The sequence below is a fragment of the Malurus melanocephalus genome, unplaced genomic scaffold, assembly GCF_030028575.1.
Source record: "Malurus melanocephalus ecotype Western Australia unplaced genomic scaffold, MMel_1.1 scaffold_390, whole genome shotgun sequence".
Taxonomy (NCBI): domain Eukaryota; kingdom Metazoa; phylum Chordata; class Aves; order Passeriformes; family Maluridae; genus Malurus; species Malurus melanocephalus.
In genome coordinates, this window is record NW_026623622.1 from 169,677 (window position 1) to 182,007 (window position 12,331).

The window sequence follows — 12,331 nt, forward strand, 5'->3', positions numbered from 1 at the left end:
TGACATTTTTTGAAAACAAACCTCTCAATTTAGAAATTTAGTTTTTCTAAGTCCTTTTCAAAAACTCTCCCTCTGTGGTGGGCACTCACCTATGTCATAGTTTACAGGCTGCCTTTCACTAGTATGTCTGTATTACTGCAAAAACTTACCTGATAAGTGTTATACAGAGAGGGTCTTCAGATTCTCTCCTATAGTGTGCCAACAGTATCTCTTACCTAAGATGCCTTCARTGCCAGTCATGTACCCTATCTGTGTCCTGGTTTTAACCCTCACAAACAAACTATTGGACTTCTTCTTCACATCCCTATTTTTTTCCCCAGCTAAAGTGGAGTTGTTGAAGAGTTTATACAGAGCACTTGCCTTTTATAATAAAAATTACAGATTTTTTTGTACATTCTTGTTCAGTAGTCCTTGAAGAATGGGTTATTTGAAAAGTGATTCTTGAAACACTGAAAAATACTGCCATTAGAAATTATTTCTTCTGTCTAAAATTACAGCACAAGTTCATTAAGTAACAGGTGTATTTTTACAGTGTTGGAGTAATCCATTCAGCCAAATCAATAGCAATGTGGCAGCCATATGATCATCCAATATTTATGTGTCATTTAAACAATGGCCTTTCTGGATAAACTTTGTGCTGTTTCCAGTTCTAACACAGTATAGACACAGACAGCTGTTTAATTTGTCAATAAATGTACTAAGTAACTAAAATTAATTATCATTAAACCAAATTTTTAGACAATATATTCTCTGTTATTAAGAGGAGGCAAATAATTTAATAACCTTTTCTTTCTGTGCTGAATAATTCCAGTGCACAAAAAAAAGAACACTATGTATTTGTAAAAGTTGTATTGTAAAAGTTCCCATCTAGTCTTCCCAAAAAAAATACAGAGGCTTTTTAAACCTAATGTTTCCCCAAATGAGAGGACAAGAAGGGTGCACACAGCAGATCCTTTTCAGCTCCTCAYCAGAGTCCTGGCTTGCTTTCTGTTTTGCAGAAGTCCATTTCTGGGTATTAGAGTTGGGATGAAAATGCAGCAATGTATSCCAGAGGCAGAAAGGCATTTCAAGAGAATTTGAAACTACCATTTTGAACTAAAAAGTGTTCCAGGCATTCCAACTAGAGCCAAGAATAAAACTTTCAGTATTATTAATCAAGAGTCTGATTCTTTTTTAAAGTATGTAAGCAGGGGAAGGAACGATATCCAAAAAYGTTCACCAGTGTTCCCCGGACAGGAAGAAGAGTCACAAAGGGAAGGCAAGGAAGGAGCAGAAGATGGGTACATGAAGATATTTAAACTTTTGACAACAGGTAGTAAAACTTTGTGAGGCATAAAACTTGTTCTACTTTTCATAAAGGGCAGCTCAGCTTTCAGAAGTTTGGGAAATCCTYTATTAATCTTTGTCAAATCCACACCTAGACTCGGAAATGTTGAGGCAAGCCTTTAAATCCTAAATATGCYTTTACATGTGCCAATCTTGTCTAGGTTTGTGGTTTTCCCTTATACACTGAAAAAAAACCCCAGGAGATACCATAGCAGTGCTTAATGTTTATTTTCATTATTTTCACCTACTGATGTTCAAATTACACTGTGTGAACTGGTAACTCCTCCTACACCAATCACCTTGCCTATTGTAAAAATGTGAATATGCTGAAGTAAATAAAAATAGTATTAATGGTATATAACTCAGAACTGTTTCWGTGCGTCCACACGTGCTTGAAGCTGTATACCAAGGGTAATTCACCTCTGAAACTTCTTGCTGTTGTGGATAGGTGGTTTCTGTTCGTACATCTTTAAACCAGACAGAATGAGGGATGATGTGAAGACACTGCCTTCTGGAGCAAGCTTATCAAAGCCTATTCAGGTTTAACTTTTGCCACCTCTCATAGGCAGCTTGACTAGGAGGCTTGGCTGAATGTTAATGCAGCTGTTCACTTAAAAATCATCCTGTGTCTGATTCTTTGTCCCAATTGCTAAAGAAAAGTATTTTATTGAAAGGAACCCAAGAACTCCAAGTTGGAGACAAGCAGGTGGCCAGAGCCCATCCAGGCTTCCAGAGTTGTTCATGGATGTGTTGGAAGAGCTGAGGAACTGAGGTGATCACATGAGGTACTGGGAAGGGGGGTCATGGCAGGTGCCTGCAAATGTCTTTGGAGAGCCCGAGAATGTTCATACAGGACCTGGCTGTGGCAGTGTGAGCTGTCACTGGGACAGTTTTGGGGTAGACTCCAGGATGAGATACTTGGGCCCCAGAAGTCAGAGGCACAGCAGAAACCATGGAGGGGTCCACTGGCACACAAGCAGCTGTTATTCCCAAGTRTTTTTTCTCTTCTACCTGCATTCAAACCAAAGTCCGCAGAGTCCTGCATGGTGGTACAGCTGCTCTAGGATAGCTGAATTTGAAAAATCCTGATTTTTTAAGACACCTATGTAAGAAATTGTGATGGTGATTTGTGGTTTGCATCCACTGTGTGTAAATCGACAAGAGCCATCCAGCCCAGCGCAGGCTGAGTCCCTCTGACCGTGGGGGCGGTGCCAGCAGCCGTAGCAGGCAGGGTCCCATGGAGGCGGCAGGTCTCTGGGAGCCGTGCCCCTTGCGCCTCAGCCCCGTGGCTGAAGGTAATTCAGGCTCCGGCCCTTTGCATCCGGGCCGCCGTGCTGCCCCGGTGCTGCCTGTCCGGTGGGCCCAAGGGCCGCTCYGGCCCCCACAGCCCCGCCGGTCGGGCCGGGCTCCTGGCTCTGCCGGCCAAAGCTCTCTGCTGGGCTGTGCTTTTCCAAGCGGCCCCTGGCCCGKCTGCGCCGCCGGGAGCACCCCGCACCCCCCGCCGGGGCCGCGCCGCCCCCCGCGCTGCAAATCGTCTCTGGTGTCCCTTTGCCTTACACTAGAACGTAGCGGTAGCCCATTTCTCATGGAAATAATGCTTTGTGTAACTGAATTGACATTTGGCCTTGATACCTGTATCTCCTGATAACTGAAACAAATTTCTAAAATAAATATTGTACTTTGATCTTCCAGCCCTGCATTTTTAATGACAGCTCTGAACATCACTTCATTAAGAATACATTTCAGGAGACTGGAATGCTCCGAGTTTGAACACTAATTATTAGTACAGAAAATTATGACTGCAACGTTTCATTTTTCAGCCCATTGGTTTCTTCCAGAAATGAGAATTTATTCTCGATTTTTAAGTAATGTGCTTTCTTGGATGCAGATTTATGGCATTTGTAGAGTGGCAGCTGTATAGAGACTTCTCCAGCTTTCCACTAACTCTTTTGTAACTTGACAAATCGTTTTGGTTCGTCGAAATATCTGGGGAGATAGCGTACTTTAGAGGATGGAGGAAACCTAGGCATGTTCAGTGTCTCCTGAGCTACTTATCCACTCTCATTTCGTTTAGAAACATTATTCTGCGTATTCCTCTGGCAATTATCAGGTAAAACGAATTAACAAAAGTCGAGGTAGGAGTTAAATCTGGTATTTCGCAGTACTCCAATTTTGCCAATTGGGGATACAGAGGTTTGGGAACAACGCAAATGCAGCGCCGCCGTTTCGCTTGTCTGGCGGGTTACTGCTCCTCCAGGGAGCAGAGGTGCGGATCGGGCTTCTCCCGTCGGAGTTGCCCCTCGTCTCCGGCTGCCCTGGCTACAACTGAGACTCGAGGGGACAGCGAGTGCGCTCCTGCCCCGATGCGGCTCTAGTGGCGCGGCTGGAGTTTGGCAGTGAGCGGGRGGCACCCGACGGCCGCGGTCGGGGGTGTGAGGAGCCGTGCATGTGTTTGCCCTCCCGGCCGCGCTGTCGGCCGAGGCTCGCTAGGGTTTYCCGTTTCCCGCCATGTCCCGTGTGGACGCGGCGCAGCCCCCGGATCGCCCATCGGCGGTACTGGGAGGCGTTCGTATGTGGTGGGTGGAGGTGCCGGACCCCGTGAGCCCTGCACCCTGGCACACGGATGGGGAACCCAATCGCCCACAACTTCACCCGCTGGCGGGCCTGCTGCAGGGMCGCGGGGTCCTGCAGCAGCGGTGAGCCCTGCCTCAATGCATCAGTGCGTGGTAAAAGCGCTGGGTGCGGGACCCTTGTCTCCCTGTTGCCGACCTGGTGAAGCGGTTACCTGGCACATGGGAAGAGCATGATACGGCTGCTGCGTAGTGTTACACGGGGTCGAGCTTTCATTTCTCCCTAGGACTCAATATGGAGCCGTGGGAGAGGACTTGGCACTTTAATCCCTTCAAAGAAACCGATCTAATTCAAGCCCTACAACTCTTGAAAGTCTTTGAGCGGACAGTGATTGTTTCTACAGGAAAGGCAGATAAAGATCTCTGTGTGCTGGCGTTTAAAGAGACTTCAGTGGCGGTGCGAATACAATTGAACCCAGCGACTGCGGGGAGGATCGAGTTACCTGTGCAAACAGCTCCGGAGGACCAGAGCCAGCCGGCATCTGCCCGAAAGGGTACCCCCACCTCCTCAAGGCGGAGATGAACGTCCTGGTTTGGTACCTGGCCAAACATGCCGGCGTTTGCGATGGCCTCGGAGCAGATGGGGAAGCGGGGAGGAGAGGAGCGCGTTTCCAGGGCCCCCGGCGGAGCGCGGAGGTGAGCGGGCCCGCGGAGAGGCGCGGGGCCCCTCCTGCYCCTCGCTGGGCGGCACATGCGAGGGGTCCCGCTAGCCCTGCAGCCCACTGAGCTCAGCAGCCGGCGGTAGCGGCAAGCTGTGACCCAGATGTGCCTAGTGCTGGTTAGGGGGTCAACAGCCTCACACATGGTCGAACGCAAAGCAGGTTAGATCCTTCATACACACAAGCGTATAGACACGTATAAATAGAGGCCGAAAGGTGCGGGGTGAGGTTACAGAGCCGGCTTTGGCTTTGGGACAGGAGCTGAGTGAGCAGGTGAGGCAGAGACCCGGTAGCAGCGTTCGTGCTCCCGAGTAGCCGCCCCGACCTGCTCTCCCCCCGGCGCAAGACAGGCCGACTCGGCAAGTCCGCCAAGAGAGACTCCGGTCTTCATTTAGAGAAATTAGGTCWTTTACACCCGGCTCCCGCTGGGGAAGAGGAAACTTTTCACTTCTGTTTCCCGGCTGCCCGGTTTGTCGGTGTGTCTGTCTGAGAGAGCACTTGCTGCCGGCGGCAGTTCGCCGCTCCTCCCCRGGTCCGGCTGGGCGCCGGGCCTGGCCCCGCGCCAGGCTGGGGCTCCCGGTATCAAGGGGGCAAAGCTGGCTGAGCGAAGTGAAACAAATCCAGCTACCAGAGGAGAAAATGTGCGGTTATTTGCGGAGTCATATCGAGGGCATACCCCTCAGCCTCGGGGGAAGGGCGGGCGGAGGGAGGGAGCGGGGAGGAACCACCGACAATTACTCCAGGGAAGTTTTACGGCTGGGATCGACCAGCCCCGATCAGGTGAACTCGCTGTGCTCTGTTACTTTGAGTTATTAAATACTATCAGAGGAATCCGGAGGTAGATTTCTCGAGCGATAACAAAGACGCGTTGTCACTTTAGGGCTCTGCCACAAATTTAATTGGAAAAAAAAAATTTWAAAAAGGAGGGGGGATCCAGTGTCTTGCACATCCAACGCGAGGGTCTCTAGGCGGTAAGGGATCCTTTGATCAAGAAAATCCAATTATTTGTGTATATACATTTCCCACATAGTGATTACTTCATTAATTGTCCCGCCTTTATCTCCTCCCTTCCCATCCCCCYTAATAATCAGTTCTTTTATCCAGACCAACAAACACACCATAGGAGCTTTGTGGATTCAAAGGATTTGCTTTCGCTTCTGAAAGAGCCGCTATTCTTTGATGATTGGGTAGCGGCAAACTTCAAAGCCATAAATCTTCCCTCTGACTGGTTGGCGGCCCAGCAAAGTCCTTATCAAATTCTTGGAGGTGATCCTGGCGCAGTCAGACAGTCCGCGGAGATCGCGCAGCGCGGGGGGGGTGGGACGCGCACGGAGACGAAGAGATCAGAAGGAAAGGAAGAGAGAGGGGGAGAGAGAAGGAAACTGGGCAGCTTCTCATCTTCCCCTCGGCGTCCTCATGCCTCGCCAGTGCCCCGGCGSCTTCCCTTCGCCCCAGGCGCAGTAGCCATGGCCGCGGTGGCTGTCCTCCGGAACGACTCCCTCCAGGCTTTCCTCCAGGTCAGTACCCGCGCCCGGTGTGGGTCGCGCTGCGCCGAGTCCCGCGCTTGTGACCCGCATTGCGCGGGGGCAGCTGACATCAGCCGCCTCCCTCCCGGGGCTGTACCGAGCGGGCGGCCCGGAGGGATAAGTGGTGAGGGGGCCGGGCTCGGGCTTTTCGGGCCGCCAACTTCCCTCTCCCGCCAACAGCCCGTCAGTAACTCCAGCAGTGCTCCGTGGCAAGGGATGTGGGGGGCGCCCCCCTGCCCACAGCGGCCGCTTCCCCGGCCCAGGAGCAGCGGCGGGGCCGGCGGCASTGGCCGCAGGCGGGACCGGTGTCGGGGCGGGGCGGGGGGGCCGGGCCCGTCCTGCCCCCTGGGTGCGCGTTGTTTTCGGAAAGTTTACCGGCCGTGTAGGGGAGCGGCGGGGCGGCCCCAGGCGTGCACGGGGAGCGGCGCGGGAAGTTTCTCGCGGGTCGGTGTCGGCGGGCGGCGAGTAACGCGCTTTCTTCCCTCCTTCTCCCCTCCCTCCYGTTCCTGCCCAGGACCGCACCCCCAGCGCCTCCCCAGACTTGGCCAAGCATTCGCCCCTGGCTCTTCTGGCCGCTACTTGTAGCCGGATCGGGCAGCCGGGCGCAGCGCCCTCGGATTTCCTACCGGTCTCCTACGACCCGACGCTGGGATCCCCCTCCAGGATCTTCCACCCTTGGAGCGGCGAGATGCCAGCGCATTCCCCGGGCGGGCTGCCGCCGCCGCATCCCAGCTTGGGGCTCACCCCTCAGAAGAACCACCTGCAGCCCTCCTTCGGGGGGTCGCACGAACTGCCCCTCACGCCCCCGGCGGATCCCTCCTACCCGTACGAGTTCTCCCCCGTCAAGATGCTGCCCTCCTCCATGGCCGCCCTGCCGTCCAGCTGCCCGCCCGCCTACGTCCCCTACGCCGCCCAGGCCGCCCTGCCGCCCGGGTATTCCAACCTGCTTCCGCCCGCCCAGCCCTGCCGGCAGCTGTCGCCCAACCCGCCGCCCGAGGACATCCCCTGGTGGAGCATCCAGCAGGCCGGTGCCCCGGGCGGCTGCGGCCACCGCTTCCCCGCGGCCGCGGCGCTGCCACGGAGCTTGGTGCTGGGACATTCGGACTTCGCTCAGTACCAGACGCAGATCGCCGCCCTGCTGCAGACCAAGTCTCCCCTGGCGGCCACGGCCAGGAGGTGCCGCCGCTGCCGCTGCCCGAACTGCCAGTCGGCCGCGGGCAGCGCCCCTGAGGCGGAGCCGGGCAAGAAGAAGCAGCACATCTGCCACATCCCCGGCTGCGGCAAGGTGTACGGCAAGACCTCGCACCTGAAGGCGCACCTGCGCTGGCACACGGGCGAGCGGCCCTTCGTCTGCAACTGGCTCTTCTGTGGGAAGAGTTTCACCCGCTCCGACGAGCTGCAGCGGCACCTGCGGACTCACACGGGCGAGAAGCGCTTCGTCTGCCCCGAGTGCGGGAAGCGCTTCATGCGCAGCGACCACCTGGCCAAGCACGTCAAGACCCACCAGAACAAGAAGCTGAAGGCAGCGGCGGACGGCGTCAAGCGGGAGGACAGCCGCGACCTGTGACCGCCGGGACCGCGGGCGGCTGCTGCCTCTGCGGGCCGAGCTGCGCCACAGCGGGACCCTGACTGGGGGCGTTTCGCCGCCGGGGCGGGGCGGCGGCAGCGGGGAGAGAACGGCCGACTGTCGGACTCTCGCCGGGTACGGCGAACAAGACCCCAACTGGGGCGGCCTCCGCGGACCCTCAGGCCCGGGACTGGACGCTCATAGGGCCCCGGGGCAGGYGCCCGGCACGGAGTGCGACTGAGGGGGAACCCTGGGCGCTGGGCCACGGGGGCAAGAGCGGGGCCATAGACACCCGGGGGTGAGGTGGCAGCGTCGGTGTGGCCGTGCTGGGGCTCGGCCCTCGGTGCTTTCAGGRTAACAGACTGAAGTTTTGTGTACAGATTATTTAATAGTTAAATTTGAATACACGTGTTCTTCTCCGTCTTCGACCCCGCGCGGGGTCCAGCATGAGATGTTTCTGTAAAGCGACCCGCGACCGCAGCGTGAAATAAACACGTTCACACCGGGGTCAGCAGGGACGGTCCCGCCGCGTCGGTCTCGTTTGATCCTTCCCCGGGTGCCCCGCGCGGCCGCCGCCTTCCCGCCATTTTCCGCTGAGGCGGYGGGTCGGGTCCGGCTCCACCGCGCAGGCCGAGCGGAGCTCAGCGCACGGTGACCTGACAGCTGCTCATGGTAACACCTCTAAAATCCCGGGAGCTGCTTCGGACGGGTGTGCCTGCTTGGCTTAGGTTGGTGGGTTGGCTTTGTGTTTGGGTTGTTGGGATTTTTWAACTATTTTTATTATTTTGCTTCCTACACATGAAGCTGAGAGAGCAAAGAGAAATGCGTGGTGCCAATACTGGGAACGAACATGCAGATCAAGTTCTACAGACTGGAATATATATTTGTGCAAAAGTGGGCAGCAGTCAGTGTTAGTGATGCTCCTTCTGAGAAAGGTCCAGAGGCCATAGGGCCAGCCACCAACAGCAATTCCCAGCCTAAGTTGTCTGTGGTACAGAAGAGCCCAAGCATGCTTGCCGTATGTTAACTTTCTATAAAACTGTAGAATTTAAGGGCTGAGGTGCTTGTACTGCCAGTGCCACAGTCATTGTCCTGCAGAAGGGAAGATACTTGGCACAAAAYTGTTTAAAAATACCTGGTAGATGGTGACAGCCTTTAGGGTTTATTGGCTCCCACTGGGCATCACGTAAGTATGGGTTTAAGCATATTTCTTTTAAAATAATAACCTTTCTTACTGCAGCGAATTCTCTATTTATTTTTTTCATTGAAATCTATATAGCCAAACAAATCAATCAACCTGATCAACAATTTACTAAATTTTGCATTCTAACATGGCGCATATGCTATTTGCTCATATTTTACAACATGAGCTTTATTTTCTGATTACCTAATGAGACAGCAAAATGAAAAGCACCTTCAAAACATCACTGAGACTAATCGGGAACTGTTCAGCTTCAGGTGAGAACCTCTGGTGGCAGTTGTCAAGCAAGCTTTGGCACAATCCTGTTGATAAAGGTACACTTTGCCATGGACTTCCGAATCAAGAAAGAACACAGCTTGATAAATGTTTGTAATAACAGGACATGTAAATCTAATGTGTTTGTATGTGTGTCAAATACTGCCAAGAATCTATTCTCTCGGGGAATAATGAGATGAGACAATGCCATGAGAATCCTCATATCTAAAATAATGAGAAGTTAATGGACAGTTACCATGATACAACTCCTTAACAATATTTTAATATTTATTATTCTGAATTAATTGCCCACACCATATTCTTAGGGTCACCTTACTAAATTAATAACCAACCAGTTGTCTTCTTTTCTATTGAAGAATCTTCTATAAACTGTCCTGTTATAGAAAACATTGAGAGGAATATGTTTAGTTTCATTAGYTGGCATTTCTTTGCCAAAGATTTAGGTGTCAGAAGTGTGTGGTTGAGTGATATTAAGTAGAAGATATCTTTAGTGTTCCAGATTGAGTGACAGTAAGGCAGGAAATAACTCATGGACCTGATTCAGAAGTCCTYAGTCAAAAAGGTCTTTGACACAAAAATGGACCCCATTTACTGCTGATGTAGTATTTAAACATTTCATCAGGAATAACAATGTTTATGCTTTTTAAAATGTTTCATGGCACACAGTGGTAATCTCCTTCCTTTATTTGATACTAAGTTACATTAAGAATATAGAGTTAGAGAATTTAAAAGAGAGTTTGTTTCACTAAACAGTCTTTCGACTCTGTGTTTGCATCGAAAGTACTTAAAATGGAGAGTAGTGGAAAGTGCTTTTGTTGGTAGCAGTACAGGAGAAACAACAGTATCCCACAGTATGAAARGTCTCTTAAAGAATAGAATAGTTGTCACATGGTGATGGCCTTTCACCGCTAAGTGTGTGCCAAGATGAAGTGTTRGCGTGGGTGAAGCAATGTCTGAGATGGTGTCTGGTGCAAGTTTAGCCTAACTAGGAACTGGAGAACCGTTCCCCTTAGAGCAGATGTAGCTAGCAGAAATTAGCCCGATAATGGTAGTTTTGATGGTTTCTAAGCTGGACCATTATGCAAAGTTGTTTTTTTTTCCAGTTTGAAGACACGTTGAATTTGCCAAGTATCTATGTTTCTGGTCTAGCAGACTGTTTTGGGTTCTTATTCATTCCACAAGACACAGCTTGTACTGCAATACTGAAGGTTTTACCGCTCACTTAAGGGTGAGCCTGGAAGTAATTTAGGTTTTAAGCAAAAGACCATTGCCCAGGCAGTGCCAGCACCATGTCAAGGGTATGCAATGACTGCATGACTGCATCAAAGCATGAAAGAGCACAGGTTAAAATGCATACAGTCAAAATTAATTAAAAGCCYGACATGAGAGAGAGATACATTTAGGCGAAAACCCATAGTATCAAAGGCCAATTAAAATCTTAATCTGTAAGAATAGCACGCACACACACACATGCAAAAGACAGTGAATTAGGGACTTATTATTACACTTACTTAGGTAAGTGAAACTAACAGTTTAGAATATATAAAAAATTAATCGAATTATTTATCTGAAAAACTTCTAAATAGTTCATTGGGAAAAGGAGGTATATATGCATCATAGCTGTTTCATACTCATCTGTAAATAGCTAAATCATATGATAGCTTTTCAATTGAAATCATTAAACTTTTTTAGTAATATGACCTTTAAATATACATGTGACCTTTCTGATTTATAGGTAGAGCATTACAAAAATATATTGCTTACATCTCAAGAATTTATTTCTAGTTGGCAAATTGCACTCCATAATAAAATTAACTTTTAATTTTGCATTCACAAAATACATTTTATACTTTTAGCTGTTTCCAATCAACTAGAACAGCTGTTAATTTTATAAAATTGTATGATTAATATTCTTCTTAATTATGAATTTTGAGTACGTATGCTGCTCAAGGTCAATTCAGTTCCTAATTTTAAAACTTAAATGTCATTGGTATAATAGACATATCATATAAAACAATTCAGGTGGTAATTAATTCAAATTAATCAATCTCAATCAAAAAATTGCATATTGTCAAAAAAACTTGGGATTTGGTCTATTTTCTATGTTGAAAACTGATTTTCACATTTGGACAAACTTTAAGCAGAGAACGTTAAAAATACCCACAACTGACCAACATTGTTTTTCAGATGGATTGGGTTTTTTTAATGTGTTATTCATCKAATTATTTTAGTCAAAGCCCAAATAGAATAAAACTTTCACCTGGGAGAGGGTTGCAGGATTGACCTTTTGGTCCCAACTGATCAGATTTTCATTGCAATAATCCAACAAATTTATAAAATTATGTTTTCTACCTCCTCAACTACTATTATAGAAAAAAGTAAGATAAAGGGGCTTTTAAACTCTACTGGGAGATGTGCTTTCTAAAACTATCATAGTGTAATTCTTCCTCCCATATTAAATTGAGGATGTGATTTTTGAAAGAAATATTTAATCTTCGATTGTTTGCAGATTTTAAGAGATTGCATTTTGAAGTAACTACAGCGTAACTATTTCAGTTTGTAAATTTGCCTATCTAGTATTAGTTTTGAATATTGAATAAACAGGGAATATAAAAYGCTGCTGCCTTCAAATTCTTAGATGAAAGATACCTTTTACTGTTCAGTGATATCCAATGGCTCAGGAGACCACTCTGAATTTCATAAACAGGGCAAATTTGTATCTCTGTGCAAGCTGTTGCACAATTATTGAGGCACTTTTAAATGAGCCTTGTAGTATTTAATAGATCTCGTCAGCCTATCCTGCGGTAAAGATGTGGAATCTGCCACTCTGGCACATGGTAGAATCAGCTCAAAGACTGATTAGATTTTTCTGCCAAACTTTTTATAAATACTTACCAAACAGGATCCCTAAGTCTTCAAGACGACTGATCTTTCCTTCAAAGGGATTGCCTAGCAGGTATCTTCAATCTTCTGTGTTTTTAAATATTGTCCTAGCCATTGAGGACTTGGAARTGTGCAGCCACCAGCAATGCTCATCACTGTCAGGTAAGTGTTAGTATGCAGTGTAGAGAAGAAGGATCCAAGGCCCTAGGCTGATAGTAGGAATAGTCTTGACCAGGGAAAGCAGAAGTGTATTTAATTAAAAC

At 49.1% G+C, this 12,331-nt stretch overlaps 1 protein-coding gene across 1 annotated transcript; it reads left to right on the plus strand.

The window, feature by feature from the left end:
• Positions 1–5,254: 5,254 nt before the first annotated feature.
• On the plus strand, positions 5,255–10,897 carry SP5 (Sp5 transcription factor). Its single transcript, XM_057379131.1, has 3 exons — positions 5,255–5,395; positions 5,584–6,132; positions 6,656–10,897. Exons 1-3 carry the CDS (start codon positions 5,255–5,257, stop codon positions 7,706–7,708), a joined length of 1,743 nt encoding a protein of 580 aa, XP_057235114.1. The 3' UTR covers positions 7,709–10,897.
• Positions 10,898–12,331: the final 1,434 nt, after the last annotated feature.